The 23,442-nt window shown below is 40.4% G+C and overlaps 1 protein-coding gene across 1 annotated transcript in view; it reads left to right on the top strand.

Moving 5' to 3' along the window:
* The window catches only part of camkvl (CaM kinase-like vesicle-associated, like), a 42,174-nt gene extending 18,732 nt beyond the window's left edge, over nucleotides 1–23,442 (top strand). Inside the window, 11 exon segments of the mRNA XM_063015694.1 lie at nucleotides 11,931–12,037; nucleotides 12,289–12,420; nucleotides 14,001–14,075; nucleotides 15,384–15,522; nucleotides 17,696–17,816; nucleotides 17,909–17,984; nucleotides 19,586–19,722; nucleotides 19,820–19,898; nucleotides 20,006–20,093; nucleotides 22,152–22,984; nucleotides 22,986–23,442. Coding sequence (XP_062871764.1) covers nucleotides 11,943–12,037; nucleotides 12,289–12,420; nucleotides 14,001–14,075; nucleotides 15,384–15,522; nucleotides 17,696–17,816; nucleotides 17,909–17,984; nucleotides 19,586–19,722; nucleotides 19,820–19,898; nucleotides 20,006–20,093; nucleotides 22,152–22,984; nucleotides 22,986–23,325 — 2,115 coding nt within the window. The 5' untranslated portion in view covers nucleotides 11,931–11,942 and the 3' untranslated portion in view covers nucleotides 23,326–23,442.

Here is a 23,442-nt window from a genome sequence, read left to right as displayed (position 1 = left end):
TGTGTGTGTGTTTTATGCATGTGACAGTGTTTGCAAAGACATCTGAATCTTGCTTTCGACCTGCTGCCTTAAACCATTTCTAATTATTAGCCATGACAAGTACAGCATGCATTTTTCCTCTCTGTCACTCTTAATTTATCAGCTGCCAGACTGATTTTTAACTTTCATCCGACGTGATTGTAGGTGTGTAACACAATAGCAGTCTTTACCCAGCATTTATGTGTTTTTTTTTATGCCCACATTTATTTAAATTAACCTCTTAAGCTCTGCTTCATCCATTTCTTTTGTTTACATTTTAGTATAATCTTATGGTATAAATTGTCACAGATTTAAATTAATATCACTACACATTTATATATATTTCCAACTAAGCCAAAAAATCATGCGAGCAACGTAAGGGGTTAAGAATCTTTCATACTGCTTTAAAGGTTTTGATCCTGAAGCGTATACTAATCAAGGCTGTGTGTATGGTAATGAATCGAAAATGACTTGGCACATACAATTCTCCATTTACTCTAGAACCATAATGGACTTATTTGACTAAATGAGTGGGCTGTAATTTCAAAGCTGCACTCCCACAGTCTGAGTACAAACACACATTGCCTTCAACATTATACTTTCAAATAATCAATGACAGGAAAAAGTGTCATTCATTTAGTGTTAGCAATTTAGCTTTTTATCTTAATGCTGAATATACACAGCGGGATAAAGCTTTGATTTAAATATAAATGTATTTTAGTGTTTTATTATATCACATAGTACTTATCTATAAAAACACATCTATTTACTGACCAAACCTAAATGTATAATCTATCATGATTTGTATTGTTATACCATTTTCATCCATTTATTTTCTGTAATTAAGTCACAAGAGCAACAAAATGGTTAAATATGGTTCACACATCAGTGGCAACATTATAATCCTACAAATATCCTGTAATTTATCATTATAATTCCTGTCAATGCATTACCATCATTATTACAACCCATAATGATAATGATAATGTTCCTTAATTTTACTTTGACCTTCACTGTAGACAGTATGAACCCAAAGTATTTCAGGTTTTGTGTGGTTATCTTTATTTCATTTGTTAAAATAAATAGATAATAATGATTTCAAACAAGTGCACTCATGATTGAAAGGCCAAATCATGATTTGGTACAAAAGCAGTATCCACGAAAGGCCTTTGGGAGCAAAGATGAACAAAGGATCTTCCGATTGTGAACAGATATTTGAGAAAATGTTTGAAATATGCCTTGGGGAGTAAATATGGACAAAGGATCTCCAGTTTGTCATTGGATGTTTAAGAAAATTATTGAAATGTTTAAAAACAATGTTTAGATTGGAAGGGATTTACATATTTCTCCCTCTACAGTACAGAATATCATTAACCAATTCAAGAATTCAGGAGGAATTTTAGTGCGTAAAAGGCTAAGGGTGCAAGCCTAAGCTAAACACCCGAGATCTCTGATCTCTTAGACGACACTGCATTAAGAACTGTCATTCATAAATACCTGTTATAACCACATGGACAAGGGATTTTTTTGCAAACCTTTGTCGAGCACTACAATACAGAGTTACATTCACAAATGCCACTTGAAGCTTTACTGTGCAAAAAAGAAGCCTTATGTTAACCATGTCCAGAAGCAGCATCGACTTCTCTGGGCTCTGAGGCATCTAGGATGGACCATCACTCAGTAGAAACATGTATTGTGGTCAGACAAATCAGTATTCCAGACCAGCCAGACAGTTATCAGGAACAAATTCAAATGCCAGGCTCTGCTATGGTATGGGGTTGTGTCTGTGCCCTTGGCAAAGGTGATTTACACTTCTGTAATGGCAGCTTTAATGCAGAAAATTGCATTGACATTTTAGAGCATCATATGACCAGTCTGAACATGAATAGGTGTAAAAAAACACTGTGGTATTAAATTTGCATTTTCCATACTTTCCCAACTGTTTTCGTTTTATTTGGGGTTGTATTTTTCACTTAATTGTGGCTTTATTTTCTTAAAACCACAAAGCACCTAGAAGCTAAATAATTTAATATTCAACCAACAGGAGGAAGAGTGACTATTAGCATTGCAAAGTGGTTTTAGTGTTCAGGAAGTCCATTTTGCCCAAATACACTGAGGAGGTTAAAAAGACAAACATTTTCTTAATGATGATAGTGGGAGACTTGTAAAGGATGGTTGCTAATTGCTGAATAGATGCCGCCTCTATTCCAAATTAACCAAATTTAAAAGATAAGCCAAAAGATGAACTTCTTTTCAAATAACTTAAACAAATTGAGCCTTTTGGCAAAAAAATCTCATTGTGGGGTTCAGATCCAGCAGGGCAATGATCTAAAATGTAAATTAAAATCCACATAAAAATGGCCTGATCACAGAATTTAAATAGTACTAGATGCCCCTGTTCTCATCCCTAAATTTCATGAAAAACTGAGACTTTGAGCTGAAGACAAGACTACATAAGAAAATGTTGCTATGTTTTTAGTGTGAAATGATTAATATTGTATCATCTGTATCAAAACTTGCCAAAAATTCAGGAGCTAAAATGTATATACTACCTATTTACTACACATAACACATTAGTTGTATTTTGTAAATTACACCAACCATGGCTGTGGCTGTTTGTCCCTTCCCTGATTGATTCCTTCACACTCCTAGCTCCCCTCAGGTAGCAACCAACTTTATTCACCAATGTCATGCACTAAAGGCCACATGCCCAAATTCCTGTTCTGGCTCATCACTAAGAAATGGAACTAAATCTCCTCCTGTAGAGAGGAAAATGGTAATAATGTGAATTTCCTACATGGCCCCAGCCACCAAAAGCCCCTGGAGACCTCATTTAGACCCAGAGATAAATGGCAGCCAAGACACAGGAGGCAGAAGGAAAAGCAGCAGGCTTGTTGCAAAAAGGTCTCATAAAATGTTTCTCAGTCCTCATTTACAGCTAATATCAGCAAGGCTAAGGCATCAGAGACCAATCTTTTCTAACAATGTATCATTTGTGTAGGGTTTATGGGAAAACCTGTCCTCAACTGACCAAGCTGATCTAGACAAGGCCGATTGATTTGTGTGACAATCAACTATATATGTATGATATCTACTATAATGCTTGTTACTGAAGTGGAAAAAAGTCATTTACAACTCTTGGGTGCTACAACAGGTACAAAAGACAATAAAATTGTGATGTGTCTGGAGTTTTTCGTATCCTGTTTGCTGCAGGATTTTAAGTTGACAAAATACACAGAGGCAGACACACATTACTCACATTATTGTGCATTACTGTGCACAACATTTGCTTATTAAAAGTGGAAAGTGTCCTTTATTTTCTGATCTGTAAATAGCCTGCAGTCATGGCAGGGTTGAAATGTGGACATTATAATTGACTCAATCCTACTCAAATGCAGTGAGAAGGCAAAGGAAATGGAGAATAAAAACAAAGCACTGGAACATATCTTATATACAGTATATGCATGCATGTTTGTATTGCAGGGAAGACAGCTAACTTATTTGTGGTTTTAATTGATCATACTTACGGTTCAGAGAGCATATAATGAATTAAATATTACCTGGAGCACAATTCATATTTATATAGAGCTTTAGAATAAAGCACTATAATGTATCTTGCCCTGACATCTTTTAATTATACCATTACAGAAACGGTATGACTTATAATTATCTAGGGCAAATCTCTCTTTACTATAGAATGTACCTGTTTTTAAAAGGTTGGGGCATTTTGTAAAATTGTCTTCGTTGTCTTAAACCTTTATTTTACTGACAAATGCATAAAGAAATTTCTGTTAATGTACTTGGCTGACCAACCGAAATGTGTACATTTTGTTTTTTGTAATATATAAATATTTTGAATCTGATGCATGCAACACATTCAGAAAAATGGCAAAATAATTAACAGAATAAAAGTAAAAATTTCATAGACTATTTAAGCCACACATTCTGCAATAAACAGGTGAATAGGTAACAAGTTAGGGTATTATTATTGGGTATAATTAGGGTCGTACTAAATCCAGGAAAAAAAAAAAAAAGAAAAGTGCCACATTGTACAGCAGTCATTAAATTACCCTCATAAATTGAATGATAGAATAAATGGAAACTACTATATACACACACACACACACACACACACACACACAGCTGCTTTAGACTTTGACATCCTGGACCACTTGACTAACCGATTGCTAACTGAATTGCCGTAGGATTGCTAGTGTAACAGACTTTTCTGTGGTGTAGTGTGCGGACAATGTTTGATGTACAGTGTATCACAAAAGTGAGTACACCCCTCACATTTCGGCAAATATTTTATTATATCTTTTCATGGGACAACACTATAGAAATAAAACTTGGATATAACTTAGAGTAGTCAGTGTACAACTTGTATAGCAGTGTAGATTTACTGTCTTCTGAAAATAACTCAACACACAGCCATTAATGTCTAAATAGCTGGCAACATAAGTGAGTACACCCCACAGTGAACATGTCCAAATTGTGCCCAAAGTGTCAATATTTTGTGTGACCACCATTATTATCCAGCACTGCCTTAACCCTCCTGGGCATGGAATTCACCAGAGCTGCACAGGTTGCTACTGGAATCCTCTTCCACTCCTCCATGATGACATCACGGAGCTGGTGGATGTTAGACACCTTGAACTCCTCCACCTTCCACTTGAGGATGCGCCACAGGTGCTCAATTGGGTTTAGTCCATCACCTTTACCTTCAGCTTCCTCAGCAAGGCAGTTGTCATCTTGGAGGTTGTGTTTGGGGTCGTTATCCTGTTGGAAAACTGCCATGAGGCCCAGTTTTCGAAGGGAGGGGATCATGCTCTGTTTCAGAATGTCACAGTACATGTTGGAATTCATGTTTCCCTCAATGAACTGCAGCTCCCCAGTGCCAGCAACACTCATGCAGCCCAAGACCATGATGCTACCACCACCATGCTTGACTGTAGGCAAGATACAGTTGTCTTGGTACTTCTCACCAGGGCGCCGCCACACATGCTGGACACCATCGGAGCCAAACTAGTTTATCTTGGTCTCGTCAGACCACAGGGCATTCCAGTAATCCATGTTCTTGGACTGCTTGTCTTCAGCAAACCGTTTGCTGGCTTTCTTGTGCGTCAGCTTCCTTCTGGGATGACGACCATGCAGACCGAGTTGATGCAGTGTGCGGCGTATGGTCTGAGCACTGACAGGCTGACCTCCCACGTCTTCAACCTCTGCAGAAATGCTGGCAGCACTCATGTGTCTATTTTTTAAAGCCAACCTCTGGATATGACGCCGAACACGTGGACTCAACTTCTTTGGTCGACCCTGGCGAAGCCTGTTCCGAGTGGAACCTGTCCTGAACCTGTCCTGGAAAACCGCTGTATGACCTTGGCCACCATGCTGTAGCTCAGTTTCAGGGTGTTAGCAATCTTCTTATAGCCCAGGCCATCTTTGTGGAGAGCAACAATTCTATTTCTCACATCCTCAGAGAGTTCTTTGCCATGAGGTGCCATGTTGAATATCCAGTGGCCAGTATGAGAGAATTGTACCCAAAACACCAAATTTAACAGCCCTGCTCCCCATTTACACCTGGGACCTTGACACATGACACCAGGGAGGGACAACGACACATTTGGGCACAATTTGGACATGTTCACTGTGGGGTGTACTCACTTATGTTGCCAGCTATTTAGACATTAATGGCTGTGTGTTGAGTTATTTTCAGAAGACAGTAAATCTACACTGCTATACAAGCTGTACACTGACTACTCTAAGTTATATCCAAGTTTCATGTCTATAGTGTTGTCCCATGAAAAGATATAATAAAATATTTGCAGAAATGTGAGGGGTGTACTCACTTTTGTGATACACTGTATGTGTTTTCGTACTGAGTGCATTCCATAATCAATGGAAAAGTGTGCTTCTCTACACACGTGGTCATCTCTCTGTTGTCTGTGCTGCGCCTCAAAAGGACAAGCCAGTAAAGTATTCTGCTCCTGATAGTTTGTCTATCAGCAAACTCTAAAGATGCTCGGTTACACTAGGACCGCCTCGTAAAGCAAATTGACCAGTAAATGTAAGGCACTTGAATGAAAACATTAATTCGCTAAACACAAACTGTAAATTTGGAATTTAACAGTAAATTGTATATTACACGGAAATGCTCATTTAGATAGGGCCTTAGGTATAATCCACTAAAGGCTTTGCAAGCACAGGTGGGAAGTAGTTTAACTTGGTAGTTCAACTTTTGTGACACCTATTTACAGAACATTGACATGGAAGCATTGTAAGATGTCTAGGTGGCCTTTCACAAAGTTGCAACATGTAGCAATGTTTTTGAGAGCAGTGGTTTCTTCTGGGTGTCTTCTTCATATTGCATGCATGAACAGAGAGTTCACAGCAGACCCAATGCTGTTACAATTCTATTTTGTTTACCTCATTTAGCATTTACTGTTGTGCAGTTGGGCGGCACGGTGGCTGAGTGGGTAGCAATGTCGCCTCACAACGAGAAGGTCCTGGGTTCGATCCCCAGGTGGGGCGGTCAAGGTCCCTTCTGTGTGGAGTTTGCATGTTCTCCCCGTGTCTGTGTGGGTTTCCTCCGGGAGCTCCGGTTTCCTCCCACAATTCAAAAATCATGCAGTCAGGTTAATTGGAGATATATACAGTAAGTGAATGAGTGTGTGTGTGTGTGTGTATGTGTGTGTGTGTGTGTGTGTGTGTGTATGTATATCTGCCCTGCGATGGACTGGCACCCCATCCAGGGTGTTACTGTGCGCCCATTGAAAAGCTGGGATTGGCTCCAGCACCCCCCCGCGATTGGATAAGTGGGTGAGTGAGTTGTGCAGTTGCAGTATTCTTTATTTTAGAATCTGCCTTTAGAACAGAATTACATTTGCCCACGTATGAATGTCTTTTGATTTTAGACAAAGTCGCTGTGCACCATGTATAAATAGCAATAACCAACTTACTGTTTTACACCCCCCACCCCACCCACAATATCTCAGCTATTATTAAAGAAACTCCCTGAGCTTTTTCACTTTGAAGATTTTACAGAGACAACTGTGGCATGGTTTTCATTTTACAGTGGCTTTAATAAACACAAACTCTATTTTGACACATATGAGTAATATAAACCTGACACTGAACTGTAAAAATAAAAATGATATGTTTGCTACCTGGAGTTTCACAAAAAAAAATTAAGAAATTTCATTTCAGTTTGTTTTCCGTTGCCCAAAATACAGTACAGGTATAAATTCCCTGCAGCATTTCTTCAGTCTTTTTTAGTTATAAAAAGGCTGGATGGACCACTTTTTTTATCTTTCATTAATTTTCAGTGCATCTAGGCCAGTCAGTTGGCATAAATCTCTTCCTACTGTGCTGAAAACTTCAAAATGCACAAACTCAGCAAGGTAATGGTTATTAGGATTCATCACTCTGTGGGATTTTTTTTTTATTGTTATTCAGCATCAGATTAAACAGAGGAAAAAAAACATCAGGGGGGAGGGACAGTACCATTAATCCACTTGTAACCCCTGCACTGTTGCATGCATCTTCTATAGAAGCTTACTTCTTTATGTTTTGTTGTGCACATATGTGTGGTGTAGTGCATGTGTTGGGTTGAAATGTGTTGTAAGAGCAGTGCGGTGCATTCAGTCTATCCTGTGGGATTCTGTGTAGTGTTTAATGTGTGTGTCCCTGGAGATGAAGATTCATTGCTTTAATAAGAACAGTCCCAGACAGGGGAGAGAGGAGCAGGAGCACAATTTGACAGAGCTATCCTTGGAAAGGAGGGTAGTAAGAAGGAGGGGGGTAGTCTTTCTGCTGTCAGAGACTTTGATAGTGGAAAGAGACATAGTCCTCCTTGGACATTCTGCATTAGTTTCATCCCTGCCTCCATCTTTTCTCATTCAGACTTGTCTTCTGCTGCTGGCCATTATTTACAAGCTAATAATAATGTGATGAGTACATGTTTTATGTGTGTTTACATTTGTGTCTAAAACAAAATGATGGTGGAAAAATATGGTATGCATACCCATGAACAACGTTGAATGCATTAATTGTAAAACAGGTTATGTTCAAATTTTTTATCTTACACATGTGTTTGTTAGCGGTTAAGCAACTGGACTAGTAAGCAGAAGGTTAGGAAGACCCCTCCCACTTAGTCAGGTCATTTATTCTACTCAGCAGACACGGTGGCCAATCTGTGTCTGCTGCAGGCACTGCCAATCGTGGCCCCTACATGGCGCCCAGCCGATCGGTAGCAGAGCCGAGGCTCGAACCGGGGTGTTCAGAATCTCGGCGCTGGTGTGCTAGCGGAATATCCCGCTGCGCCACCTGGGCACCTAAATGATGCATTTTTAACATTCTTCCCACATGTGTCACTTATAAGTTTGAACACAGTCATGAACAATTTAGTGTCTCCAGTTCACCTCACTTGCATGTCTTTGGACTGTGGGAGGAAACCGGAGCACCCGGAGGAAACCCACACGGACATGGGGAGAACATGCAAACTCCACACATAAAGGACCGGAGCTCACCTGGGGATCGAACCCAGGACCTTCTTGCTGTGAGGCGACAGCGCTACCCACTTAGCCACCGTGCCGCTCTTGCTTATAAGTACTTACATTAACATTTACATTTTCGGTATTTAGTAGACACTTTCATCCAAAGCGACTTACAGTACTGTGACAGTATACAGTCAAAGCAATTGAGGGTTAAGGGCCTTTATAAAGGGCCCAAAAGTGGCAACCTAGCAGTAGTGGGGCTTGAACCAGTTACTAGTTCTGTACCTTAACATCTAGGCTACAACTTTCCACACTAACTTCAGAAACAATTACGTAATTTGGGAGGTGACTATTGATTATACCCCTGCTAACTAACCACTGTGACACAACAGCAAATTTGGTGGGTGTCTTTTTGCCCCACAAACACTTTATTACATAGTCATAATCTGTAGCTGCGGTCAGTAAACAGGCAGAGTAGTTGTAGGCAAATCCATAATCATACTCCAAAGAACATGGGATGATCTACATGAACACAGGAATAGGACACGAGAACAAAGATTAGGGTCAGGAGCAAGAATCAGGAACACAGACCTGTAACATCATGTAACAGGAATGGGACATGATGAAGAAAGAACACAATTTAACAAATCTTGAGCTTTCTGTATGTGTAAAGCACAACAATACTTAGCCAGGACCACAACATACACAATGGGTACTTCACATTAATTACGGAGTGATGGAGAACAGGTGAACAGATGAATACAGGATGTGGGAACAGACATAAAACAATGTGAACATGAAATGTATGTGCAGCATAACAGTGCTGTAGGGAAGAGCAGGGAGAATGTTATACTGTTATACTTGCAAACAACTGACCATCTGGCATTATGCTACATTCATCCAAGTGCTCTATTGACATTAAACAATTTGGTGGATGCACAGCTTTTCTCCTAAAAAACTTGAAACAGAACAGTCTTAAAACCTATTTGAACTCTATAGTCAACCACTAAGCAAAGCATATTGGCACATTACGTCATTCGCATTGTTAGATTACAAATGTTTTTGGGCATTCAGCACTAGAACAGAATGAACACATTGAACATTCACAGAACTGCTGGGCACAGTGTTCAAAAAATGTTACCATCATTCCTACATTGATAAAAATGACCTTAAATAAATTAAACTGGGCACTTCTTCGTTTGTGCACCTCAAGGATCAGCATCAGGATGCCACTCAAATACTGTGTGTTTCAGGTCTCTCCGATGCTAACATGACTTAGCTTGCTGATTTGGCAAAAGATATTTTCTGAACAGCTGAACTGTCCTTAAAACAAAATCTGCCGGTTTCTATCTTTAGGGCAGTTCAGCTGCTCAGGAAACATCTTTTGCCAAATCGGCAAGCTAGATCATGCAGGCATCAGGCCTTAAGCATCTCTCCATGGACACACAGCTGCGTAGCTTCCCTTTGGGTGAGATGTACACCGTCTCCTTCAGTCAGAACAGACTTAAAATAGGCCAGCGATTGCAACGTCTGCAATATAGAGCCAGGCAGACAGAGGGCTTTGGATCTCATCGTCTCCTTATTTACAAAAACATTTAAAACTGTTATTGGACTTCACCATGTCTGATGTCTAATGACTAAAATATGATCAAGTACAACCCCAAAGATCGGCACGGCGGCTCGGTGGGTAGCATTGTCACGTGTGTGTGTGGGTTTCCTGTGGTAGCTCCAGTTTCCTCCCACAGTCCAAAGACATGCCAGTGAGGTGAATTGGATTGATGAATCTTGTGTAAGCAGTAACTACCTGTTCTGTTATGAATGTAACCACAGTGTGTAAAACACGATGTTAAAATCCTAATAAATAAAATGTACAACCCCAAATCAGAAAAGTTTTGGAAAAAAGTTGGAAACATGAAAATTATAAAAACAAAAGCACATTTCATTTGTTAATATCTAATGCCATTTTACTGTGCAAAAAAAAAAAAACCTTAAGTTAACTATGTCTAGTGGTGACGTATAGTTTTCTGGGCTCAGAGGCATCTGGGATGGACCATCACACAATGGAATTGTGTATTGTGGTCAGACAAATGAGCCTTTCAGATCTTTTCTGAAAGAAATGGACACTGTGTTGTCTGGACTAAGATGAAAAGGAGCATCCAGACTGACATTAGCAACAAGTCCAAATACCAGGGTCTGTCGTGGAATGGGGTTGTGTTAGTACACTTGGAAAAGGTATTTTACACTTCTGTGATGGCAGCAACAACACAGAAAAGTACATTAAGATTTTACAGCAACATATGCTGCCTTCAGGACATCTTTTTCAGGGATGACTATGCATTTTTCAACAAGACAATGCAAAACCACATGCTGCACACATTACGAAGTCATGGCTGCGGAAGAAGAGGGTACGTGTCCTGACCTGTCCCCAATAGAGAATGTGTGGAAAATTTGGAAATAAAAAATGCAACAATGACAACACGGTATTTCTGCACACCTTAAGATGTGTTTGCAGGAAGAATGGGACAAAATAAGACCTGAAACACTTTCATCGCTTGGTATCCTCAGTGCCAAAACAAGTGTTGTGAGAAGAAATGGCAACATTACGATGTGGTTAATGCTTTACTGTCTTACTTTTTTTGGAATGTGTTGCAGGCAGATCCACATACTCTAGATCTGCATGTGGGATTAAGGATTAGGATTGCGAGCTGGATTACTAGGCTAGAGGAAATAACTGTCCACTCCTCTCCCTGCATGATGAAGCACTGATTTGTTTGACTGTTTTTGGCTTCTGTCCTTTACTCTTAAAACACAACATCACACATTCACAGGGTTTGTGAAATAGATTCCTGATTTGAAAAGTAGGCAAGGGTCAGTATTTACAATTTAACACATACAAGGAGCATTGTTTTTAGAACAAGTGCTTTCAAAATGATCCATCTGTATGAGTGAGACTTTTTCAAATCCATTTATTTAATTTTACTCAGACACAAAGGATTTAGAATAGCCAGTTTACCTTCTAGGAAGGTGGGAAATAATCAGAGTACCTAAAAGAAGGTCCTAGTTTCGATTCCCAGGTGGTGTGGAGGTCTGTGTGGTTTTTCTCTGGGAGCTCCGGTTTCCTCACACAGTCCAAAGACATGCAAGTGAGGTGAATTGGAGATACGAAATTGTCTATGACTGTGTTTGATATTAAACTTGTGAACTGATGAATATTGTGTAACTAGTAATTACCTGTCCTGTCACGAATGTAACCAAAGTGTGTAAAACATGGCGTTTAATTCCTAATAAATAAATAGACCTGTGTAGCAAAGCCACCCTACCAGCAGACAGTTTTTGGGTCTAGTAAATAGTTTAGATGCACATCTGTGGTTGAGTGACAGCACATTTATTGAGATGGGCATATTTTTCTTTCTTCAGGTGGATGCTGCCATGCCATTCGGGTGCCTTGCCCTGCGTGATGGGCGGACATACCACAGCCTGTCAGATATCACCGAAAAATATGAAATCGGACAGGTCTTAAAGGCGTAAGTGTCAAATCATTTATCCTGTGAATGGAAAGCTGCCAGTTACAGGCTAATAACCTCATTGCAGTAAATATCCCTGGATGGGCATTCATGCCTCTTTTAGTAGGTAGTAATTCAAAGTAAGATCCTGTGAGCAGCAAGTTATGTGACTGTTGTTTATGCAGAATGTTTCAATCATATTTATATGAGTTGTGCAGCACTAATCGAAGTTAACCTTGCTAATTTAGCACATGGAACTGTTTTCTCTGCAGAAAGGAGTTTTGTGAGCTGTGTCTGATAAAGGAACGACAGACGAGCAAGGTTTACGTGTGCAAGAAATTCCTCAAGAAAGATGGAAGAAAAGTGCGGAAGGCTGCCAAGAACGAGATCCTGATCCTGAAAATGTACGGGCTAATTAGAAATGTCACCAGCGGATGATGGAAGTGGGTATAAAAGTGACAGACAGAATGACACAGAAGGTAGAGATGGAGGGATATCATTTGTTCAGAGTAGGACAGGGAGAGTGAGACTAGAGATAGAAAAAGAATAGGACTTATTATCAAGGAGCGAAGAAGGAGGGCTACCTTTTATTTTAGCAATAATTCGCCTAGCTAGCCGAGAGCACTTCTGAGATCCGGGTTTGAAAATCAGGGGTGCTCTCAGCTGACCGGGCGAATTGTAAGGCCGGGCGCATGTTATTTGAAATCTTACAGTGGATTTAAACCCCTTGACTTCTTGAATTCAAACCCCCTTTACTTTATTGGTTTGTGAATTTAATATTGAATGGTTTTAATGACTATTTTTACACAAAAATCTACTGTACATAATAATTAAAAATCTAATTAATGAATTAATTATTAATTAATTAAAAATCAAAAACTGAAATCTCTTATTCACAAAGATATTCAAATCTATGATTAGACACTTCAAATTGTGGTCAGGCGTATCACTTTTGCTCCAGTTTTTCTCGAGATGTGTCCAGCACTCAATTGGAATTCACCTATTGGAATTTGAACTGATTGAACACAACTTGGCTAACATCTGGATCTATAAAGGCACACAATTTACACTACATTGTACGAACAAAAACAATGACTATTAAGTTTGTGGATCTCTGCTATTAAATTGTGGCATTTATCGATCAGAGAAAAAGTTATAAAACTTATGGTGGTCTAAATTATTTTTAAATGAAAGAAGCATGGCACAAACTTGAAAGGGCTTGGACAGGGACGTAAGAGAGAATCCAGTGCTGTGCAGAAATGGGAGAACATGTTGGATGGACAGTAACATCCAACATGGCAATAATATCCATTCAAAATCAAAACCACAACACAATGAAGTGTGCAATCTGATTTCTGAATACTGAATACAAATTGTCAGTAGGGCGGCAAAGTGGCTCAGTGGGTAGCACTGTCGCCCTACAGTAAGAAGGCCTTGGGTTCGATTTCCAGGTCTTTTCTGAGTTTGCATGTTCTCCAAAGACATGCAGTCAGGTTAATTAGAGATACTAAATTGCCAGGTATGTCTGTGTGTGTTTGCCCTGTGTATCTTAGCTTTCGCCCAGTGAATCGGACCCACGTAACCCTGAATAGGATAAAGCAGTGGATGACACAGACAATTAATGAAATAATAATTGTCAGAGTTCCTTTGTGGCTGATTTATTAATTAATGGCAAATGAACCCACTATAACTTACCTGTCCAGCTGTGCAATCATAATTGCCTTTTCTATTATTTTCAGCACTTGAAATAAAAAAGTAATGAATAGGTTGGAACAGTCAGTTTGTCTAGAGAGACACTGAGACAGATAATGGGTACAAGCAAAAGCTAATCAGTTAAGAAAACCTTTAAGTTCTTGCAAAAGGAACTAGCTGCTTCGGTGAACACCTTTCTCCATTCTGAGTACATCAGGTTGCTATATTTGAAACACTTCTTTTCATCACATTGAAAATAAAGTAAATATTTACCTTGACCTCTTCCTTTCAGGGTCGACCACACAAACATTCTGAAGCTAATAGATGCATTTGAGACCAGAAAAGAGTTCTACATCATCCAAGAGCTGTGAGTCTGCCCTCTGTGCTTCTGTGATCCCACGTGGCATGCAGAATCTCAGACTAATCTCCCATCAGTCCAGTATTGAATGTTTGTCCTGTGTGTGTGTTCCATTTGTATAAGGATTGCATTGTACAGCTGAATAGCATACTTGGATTAAATGGGCTCATATATTGAAGATGGGGTTAGTGATTTTTAAGTAACTTGGTGGCAGGTCCATGGCCTCTACTGAGGCATCTGTACTCTGGGTAATGTGTTTCTGTGTTGAGCTGGGTGATTTATTCTTCATTATAGGGTGCTTGGGTGATGTGGTGGTCTATTTACCATACCGCTTAGATCCAGGCTTAAATCTCAGCAATGCGATCAGCCGGCCAGGCGTCTACACAGACGTAGTTGGCTGTGTCTGACTGGGGTATTCCTGACTAAATTAATTAAATGTAACATATTAATAGCTATACAAATGCTTAGCGTTCTCTTTGTTATAATCATTTAAATAAACAGTTGAAGCAAGAAAGGTTAAATCATTGATTGATTGATTCATTCATTCATTGCATCCTGGTCAGGGTTGAGGTTGGTCTAGTTCATTGGGCAAAAAGTAAGAAACCCCCCCAGACAGGTTGCCAATTCATCACAGGGCAGACACACACACACACACACACACACATTCAAACAGACACTCTAACTTAGGGCAATTTCAACAGAAGGAGCTGCCCCCTCCTCTGTGCCCCCTCTGTCAGCCAGAATGGCACTGCAGAAGGACATGACTCTTAACATGGCTCACTGCCGAACTTCTTCTGCAGCTGCCATGTGACAGATGTGCTTTGTACTTTAATTGGAGCAGATTAATGAACATGATTAAAATGATCAAAATATTAAAAACATCTAAACGTCTAACTTTTATAATTGTGTCCTCACTGTTTGGTAACTGCTGTTCTTGATTTGGTGCTAATTTTGGCACTTAATAGAAACTTTTATTTAATGTGATTTACAATTTTGGCTGTTGACAATCCAAGCAATTGATGGTTAAGAGACTTTGCTCAAGGACTCAGTGGCAACCTGACATGGCTGTGGTTTCCAGTCTTCCAGCTTTTACTCCGGTAGCTTGAACACTGTAGTACCGCTGCCCTGTTGAGTACTATGCCATATTCTACTTACATGTTAATCCTACCACCAAAATGATATGATAGCTTTTATAAAGGAAAGGCATAGACAGTTATTTGAATGTGCTGCAATGAGACTTTATGTAATACCTAATACAAAAAAGGGAATGGTACTTTATCATAATTTACCAAGTGTGTGTCTGTGTCTTTCTCGCAGGGCCACAGGTGGGGATGTATTTGATTGGATTCTGGATCAGGGAAACTACACCGAAAGAGATGCTGCTAACGTAATACGCCAGGTCCTAGAGGCAGTGGCTTACCTCCACTCGCTCAATATAGTCCACAGAAACCTAAAGGTGGGTTTCTTTGTGGACACCTGACCATAAGGTTGTGGTCATACAGTACCAATGTCCATTAGCATTAATTAATGTGGATTTTTCCTATTTTGTGGCTATAACAACAGGAGTGTGTCTTGAGAAATGTATGCCTGGTCACAGAAGTTTGATGAAATAGCCTGGCTCACAGTCAATCTTTTAGTTCATTTCAAATATGTTGAATAGGGTTGAGGTTGGGCTGGAGTTATACCATTTATTCATTCAGTGTCTGTTTTTCCTCTGCATTATCCTGTAAAGGCATGGTGGGATTCATTAGGAGAAAGGCAGGAAGCGCCACTGACAAGTCGCCAGTCTATTACACACACACACACACACACACACAGTTATATTTTTGGCACTTAGCAGATGCTATTTTTATTCACAGCGACTTACAGTACTGTGACAGTATACTGTCCAAGCAATTAAGGGTGGGGCTTGAACCAGCGACCTTTCGATTGCTAGTCCAGTACCTTAATCGCTAGGCTACAACTGCTCACACACACTTTTAGTAGCTCCAGTTTTAATATTTTTACATTAACATTTTAAGCAATAAGCAGACACTTTTATCCAAAGCGACTTTCAGTACCGTGACAGTACATACACAGTCTAAGCAATTAAGGGTTAAGGGCCTTGCTCAAGGGCCCAACAGTGGCAACCTAGCAGTGGTGGGGCTTGAACCAGTGACCTTTCGATTGCCAGTCCTGTACCTTACCCGCTAGGCTCCTACTGCTCCTACTACTAGTTAGTAGTTGTGATTGGCCTGACTGCATGTCTTTGGAGCACCTGGAGGAAACCCATGCAGACTGAACTCCACACAAAAAAACCTACACAGACATGCAAACTCTATACAGAAAGCACCCTGATTACCCAGCTGGTTGCTATGCACTGCGCCACCGGGGGTCAGACATGCATGAAAGAACTTTCCCTGTTGCCAGAGAGTATTTTTTTCAATTATGTATTTGATTGAATGACCTGTTAAATTCAGTAATTAGGAAAGGTGTCCACATACTCAAAACTGCATAATATACGTTTGCATGCCACCTTCTGCTCTGTGTTGTTTTTATTTGCTGGGTTTGTTTCCTTTTTCTTGCATTACGATTTTATTGTTGTTGACATTATATGTGTTTACTTAATTGAATGTCTTTGCTAGAGTCAGTTTGGAGGATGTGATACTCAGTTTTGTAGAGTCAGTTGATGTGAATCATTAGTTTAGAGCTTTGTGTGTGCTGTGTGTGCCCCCCGCGCAAACAGAATCCTTAGCCTGGTTTGACTCATAAAGCTACACAACCATGACATAACAGATGGTCCCTTTTAGTTATTGTTAATGGGCTACATGAATGTGAGTAGAATACATAGTAGTATGGCTTAATAGCCTTGATCCATCAGTAGTCATTCACTGTAACTGCTTTTTCTGCTGAGGAGCTAAACGCGTTTTTCCAGTGCCCTCTAGTGCACCGTCGCATTCTAACCGCTCCTGTGCTTTTTTGCTTTTAATGGGACTGCTTTGTGACCCACCCAGCAACCTCACAACTCACCCTGTCCGTTACTTTTCCAGTTCAGTACTGTAGATTGTAGTGCATATTTAACTAAATGTTAGGCTTTTGTTTCATTTAAAGATTAACTTTGAATCATCAGGAGCTCAAAATAAAAAGAACACACACTCTGAAAGCTCACTCACTCACTTCTCTGACCACTTATCCAATCAGGGTCACAGGGGGGTGCTGGAGCCTATCCCAGCTTTTCAATGGGTGCAACACACACAGTAACACCCTGGACAGGGCGCCAGTCCATCGCAGGGCAGACACACATATACACACACACGTACACTCACCCATTCACCTATAGGGCAATTTAGTGTCTCCGATTAACCTGACTGCATGTTTTTGGACTGTGGGAGTAAAACCGGAGCTCCCGGAGGAAACCCACGCCACTCTGAAAGCTTTAGTTATTATTTTTAAACATTTTATAAGTACGATTTTTCATTAAAACCTCATAAACTGGGCCTTTAAGTTTGAGATTGTTTTTGTAATTCTGGAATGTTCCCATAATAAGACAGTGAAGTATTGCATCAAGATTAAATACAGTAAAAGTTAAAACATATGCAAAACATTTATAAATATTCTGAGCTGTCTGAAATTGCATCTCTTTATTACAGCTGGAGAACCTGATGTACTACACAGAGAATAACCACAACAAAGTGGTGCTGCGGGATTTCTACTTGTCCAGGTTTGAAAATGGCTCCATCACTGAACCCTGTGGCACACCAGAGTACTTGGGTAACTACACAAACTCTCAGATGAACATGTATTATTTATCGCATGTCTGAGTATGATGTCTGTGCTTATGGATGCTTCTGTCTTTTTTTCAGCTCCAGAGGTGGTGGCTCGACATCGATATGGAAGACCAGTGGACTGCTGGGCTGTTGGGGTCATCATGTTTATGCTGTAAGCTTGCGTATAATATAAACACGCTACTGAAAGGAATGTAAAGCCTAAATACTAAATGGTGGTGATCCAGTGCTGATTCTAGAACAATACGTATAATTAGAGTGTCCATGTGTTTATTACATTGTCTGTGAACTAACATTTAAAACAATTACAGTGGGCAAACTGGTAACTTAACCAAAGGAAAACCTGAACATTTAAATCAATAAAATATATGGTTCAACTAAATGCCCACCAACATGCATCCGATCATAATAAGGTTGTGTCTGTACCGGCATCTCTGGAGAAAGCTTCTTAACCTGCATGGTGGCATTCTGCTGCACACATAAGATACTGCATACGGCTGCTGCAGAGTATGCATATTAATGAGATTTAAGACATTCACTATATGGCCAAAAGTATATGGACAACCTTCTAGTGATTGCATTTCAGCCACACACATTATTGACACGTGTATTAAATCTATGCTATTATATAAATGATATACTTTCATCTTTGTGGAAACAATTTGGGCAATGCCACTTTCTGTTTCAACAGCATCGATACCCTGGGCACAAAGCAAGGTCCATAAAGACATTGACAAGTTTAGTGTGGAGAATCTGAAATAGCCTGCACCGACCCCTGACCTAACCCCCCTTCGAAAGCTTTTGGATGAAATAGAATGCTGATAGTGAACTAGGCCTTCTTGTCCAAAATCAGTGCTTGACAACAGACAGACAACAAATGTTAAGCTACATAAATATTAATCTTTATATAGTATATAAAGCTATATAGCACGTTTGTTTGTTTGTTTATTAGGATTTTAACGTCATGTTTTACACTCTTTGGTTACATTCATGACAGAAACAGTCTTTACTCATTACACAAGATTCATCAGTGCACTACATTATATCAAACACAGTCATGGACAATTTTGTACATCCAGTTCACGTCACTTGCATGTCTTTGGACCGTGGGAGGAAACGCACACAGACACGGAGAGAACATGCAAACTCCACACAGAAAGGACCCGGACCGCCCCACCTGGGGATCGAACCCAGGACCTTCTTGCTGTGAGGCGACAGTGCTACCCACTAAGCCGCCGTGCCACCCTATATAGCACATTTGTGTGCGCACATGTGAGCACATGCACAGACAGACACATATGCACCTCTTTGCAAATTCATCCTCACATTTATTTATCTTTGCACTGTAGACCACTTTATAATTTATACTTTACAATTTATACCAACTTTACAATGTGTACCAAATTACATCTCCAGATGTACCCACATGCCCTGCTGTTGTAGTGTGTTGTTATTATGCTGGTACGTTTGTATACTGTGAATCTTTGTAGTTTGTAGTGTGTACTACTACTTTTGATGTACATAACTAGCTACTGAGGCTTTAATTTCCTTCGTCATCTGAAGCTTCATCCCACGTCCTGCTGGTAGGTTCGTTTTAGCGGATATTAATACTCCAACCACAAAAGAAGTTTGCAGGCCAGTTTGCAGTTTTTCCTCCTCATCTGTATCGATAATGGTCAAACTGTTTCATGATTAATTTGATAAACAATTTGATGACCAGAATGCCCTAACAGCCCAGTACCACTGTAATTTTAGGTTGTCAGGAAACCCCCCTTTCTATGACGAGACTGAGGAGGAGAACACAGACATGCACAATCGCATCATTTTTTGTCGGATCGTTGCTGGAGACTATGAGTTTGACACTCCTTACTGGGATGACATCTCACCTGCAGGTATGCAGACTGGAATAGTTTTGATAATCCTATTAAAAATGTATATAAAATATAAATTCCTGTCTTTTTTCCTGATTTATTTCACCTACTCTTATAGCTAAGGAGTTGGTGTGCAGGTTGATGGAGGTTGACCAGATGCTACGAATTACGGCTCAAGATGCCCTGTGGCATGAGTGGTGAGTGGCATCTAGAATACTTACATTATCGTATTGATCAGTAATACAAATCAGTGATGCAAAACTTGTGTGTTTCATGCGCCACATTGTTTACATGCATTTGACAGGATTTCAGGAAATGGAGCCTCAGAAAAGAACCTGAAGGATGGTGTGTGTGCCCAGTTTGAGAAGAACTTTGCCAAGGCCAAGTGGAGGGTAAGAAGGCCCGACTTCATAAATCCGTCTCGGTGGCTCTGCAGATTTGTAACTTGGTGTACTTGTGTAAACAACATCGTAAATTATAAGAATGTCAAGGGCAGTTGTGATGAGGTTGTGCATGTCAGAATTTTTGGTGATTAGTATGACTAACGGTTCTGATTCCTTTGTTAATTGTTTCCTTTTCTCACATGGGATACTCAGGAGCTGAAGGTACTGTTATTATGTCAGACAGGAAAAAGGATTGACTCTTTTCTTAGCCCTGACAATCAGACTTAAATGCACATATTTCCTCCAGCAAAAAAAGATTTAAATACCTACACCTGCAGTTTCCATGTTCTTGCATTCTGACAGCTGTCAGTTTAAGGAAATATGGAGTTTAAGCCTGATTGCTGAAAAGGGTCTCTCTCTTTTTTTGACCTACTTCTGTCTGGACACTAATATGTGGCAAATCCTTCACTACCAAGCTGCTACTCTATGCCTCCAGTCATACGCAGTCCAGCTCTATACCCACACTTAATGTCCTCAACCCGCCAACTAACATCAAACTAAATTGTCATTGTAATGTCACATCTTTGTAAAAGTTGCTGTCATGTGTTTGTCTGTTCGATTAGTGACCAGAAAAAAGTGCACATGAGGTGACAGTAAATGCATCACTCATTTTCTTGCAAAGCAAATCCATAATAAATGCTTACAAATGTAGGCACAGGCTACATTCACAGGCTTATCCAAAATTCCTTTGCATCCTTTGCACTTTTACCAACCAAAAGAGTATAATCAACAACACAATGTCCTGTAAACATTTCAGAAGAAATGAACACCAATATTTTTCTCCCTATTCTGTTTGATGCACTTGTGTCATTTTCCCATTTTCCTTTGTGGGGGACAGCACACTGCTTAGCCACAATGCAAATCTTGTTCGTCGTTTTTCAAACATAACTGACAGGTCTTTTAACATCAAGCTTATTTCAAATGTATTGTTATAAGACAGAGGTTGCACACTGTCTTTGGCAATCTGTTTATTTTTTAACTCTTTTAACTGAGTATTATTAAACTGAGTTACATTGTTTGTAATGTGTTCTATGAAAACCACGTATCTGCCAACTTATCAGCATTCTAGATTACATTCAAGGTAACAGGCTGTTTTTTTTAGCCTGTTACACAATTCCTTTCACTCCTGCATTTTAAATCAGTACAATAAAAAATGTGTACATCTGTTCTACTGTTTAGTATGGCAGTGTGCAATTTGTGACGGAGGCTGTTTATATCACAGCTTTTTGTAATGGGGTGGAGCACGACTTGCCACTGGGGTGCCAGGTGAAGCCTGTGGCTAAACAGCCAGGATGGGGGAGAGGAAGGATAACTAAATAGGTGAAAATGCAGAGAATTAAGGTATAATGAGGTGCAGAGACTGCCAATTACAGAAACTGGCACTGTCTGTCATCTATTATCTGTGGAAGGAGCTAAAAATGACTGTGTACCAACGCTCCCCATCCAACCTGAGGAGCTTGCAAAGGATATGCCAAGAGGAATGGGCAAAAATTTCCAGAAACAAGTGTGCCAAGCTCGTAGCTTCTTTCCCAAGATGCCTTGAAGCTGTAATTGCTGCCAAAGGTGCATCAACCAAGTTTTAGGCTAAGGGTGTGTAACCCTTAAATAAACAATTTTGTCAGTAAAATAAAATTGCATATTTTCTAAACCCTGTTTTCACTTCATAATTATTGATGATTGTGTGTAGATGTTTGAGGCATAAAAAGAACCCAATCTATTATCGAATGAGTCTGTAACGTAATAAAATGTGGAGTGGGTGAAATGGGTGTGCAGACTTTCCGGCTTGACTGTAACTGTGTTCCAGATCCATTAATGTAGTTCACCTTGTGCTGCCACCAGTTTTCACATTAACTGTAAAGAGATTGTTAAGCTGCTTACAAAATGCCATAACAATAGAAGGGTCCTTGACTGAAAAAAAAACACTTTACCCCTCACATCAATTACTATTCAAGTAGTTTAGTGTGTCCTGTTGAGTTTCTGCTCATTTGTCCTTGCACTGTTTTTCAGAAAGCGATCCGAGTCACTACATTCATGCAGCGTCTTCGTGCCTCCGAGATGGGTTCTACAGAAGGGACGACGGAGAGACAGGGGGACGGAGTCAAAGCTGATGGAGGAGAGAATGAATCTGCAAGTTTGTCCCATGAGGTAACATTGGAAAACACACCGGTTGACAATCCAGAGGAAAAAACAGCACAAAATGAAATTGACACTCCTTCATTCTCTGAAACAACAAAGCCACTTGACCAAATTGATTCGTCAACCCAAACGCAAGAGGAGAAGGAGGACAAGACGAAGAAACCAACTGCTGATGGCTCTCAGACAGCAGCAGGTGCTGTAGGCCAGGTCAAGACTTCAGTAGGAGCGGGTCAGAAACTTAACTCTACTGTGACCACCAAATCCACTGACTATCAGAGAAACAACCTCACCACAGAAACAGACAAAAAAGCAAGTCCTTCTGACATTCCAAACCAGCATAAAACGGCTACAGACGTACCTCTGGATCATGGTACCGCAGTTAGCAGTCCGTCTTTAGAGAAGGAACAGTCAGGAATTAAGGTAGCGGCAGCAGGAAAACAGATGTCTCCTGGTAGCTGGTGTCAGACCCAAATTCCGGAGGCCGTAGCAGAGAGGCAAGTAGTTTCAGGGATGGTTGGAGAGATTAGTCTGATAGACAGAGAGGCTGACGGAGAACTAGCAGAGAAGTTAGGAATGCAAGTGCCAACCAAAGTAAGTTCATCAAGCTCCAAGGGCCAAAACAAGACCGTGTATGTGCAGGAGAAAAAGGATTTAGGTCAGGGTGCTTCTTGTGGGAATCCATTCTGCTCTCCTTACTCTGTTAGCACCGGGGGAGGACGCCAGTGCCAAAATGGATAGCGCGATCGAAGAGATCGAAAAGCAAATGGCGGCTGTGCTTGAGAGGATAGAAGGGGACATGCCCTCATTATTGGGGCAGATCAGGGACTGTCCTGAGAGCCTGCCGAGGGCAAAAAGTGCCCAGTCTTCTCCCTCATTCGGCCACCGCTCCTATCAGCATCATTCCACCCCACCACCTCTCCCTACCACCCCACGGCCAGCCATGCCCTCTTTACCGCACCTCACCATTCCTCCACCCTCCTATCCACCTCCAAACCCGCCCACCCATAGCCAAAGTCACAACCAACCAGCCAATGAGCAGGATTAAAGAGGAGGCCGTTGACAACAGCAGTTGTGAGTTGAGTTCTGGCTGCAAAGGGCTTACGAATCTTATCTGAGTGAAAGGAAAGAGAAGGAACTTTAAAAAGAGAAGTACAACTAATTT

Source organism: Trichomycterus rosablanca, chromosome 19 (assembly GCF_030014385.1).
Source record: "Trichomycterus rosablanca isolate fTriRos1 chromosome 19, fTriRos1.hap1, whole genome shotgun sequence".
NCBI classification, from domain to species: Eukaryota; Metazoa; Chordata; class Actinopteri; order Siluriformes; family Trichomycteridae; genus Trichomycterus; species Trichomycterus rosablanca.
This window is presented reverse-complemented; position numbering and strand designations above follow the sequence as displayed.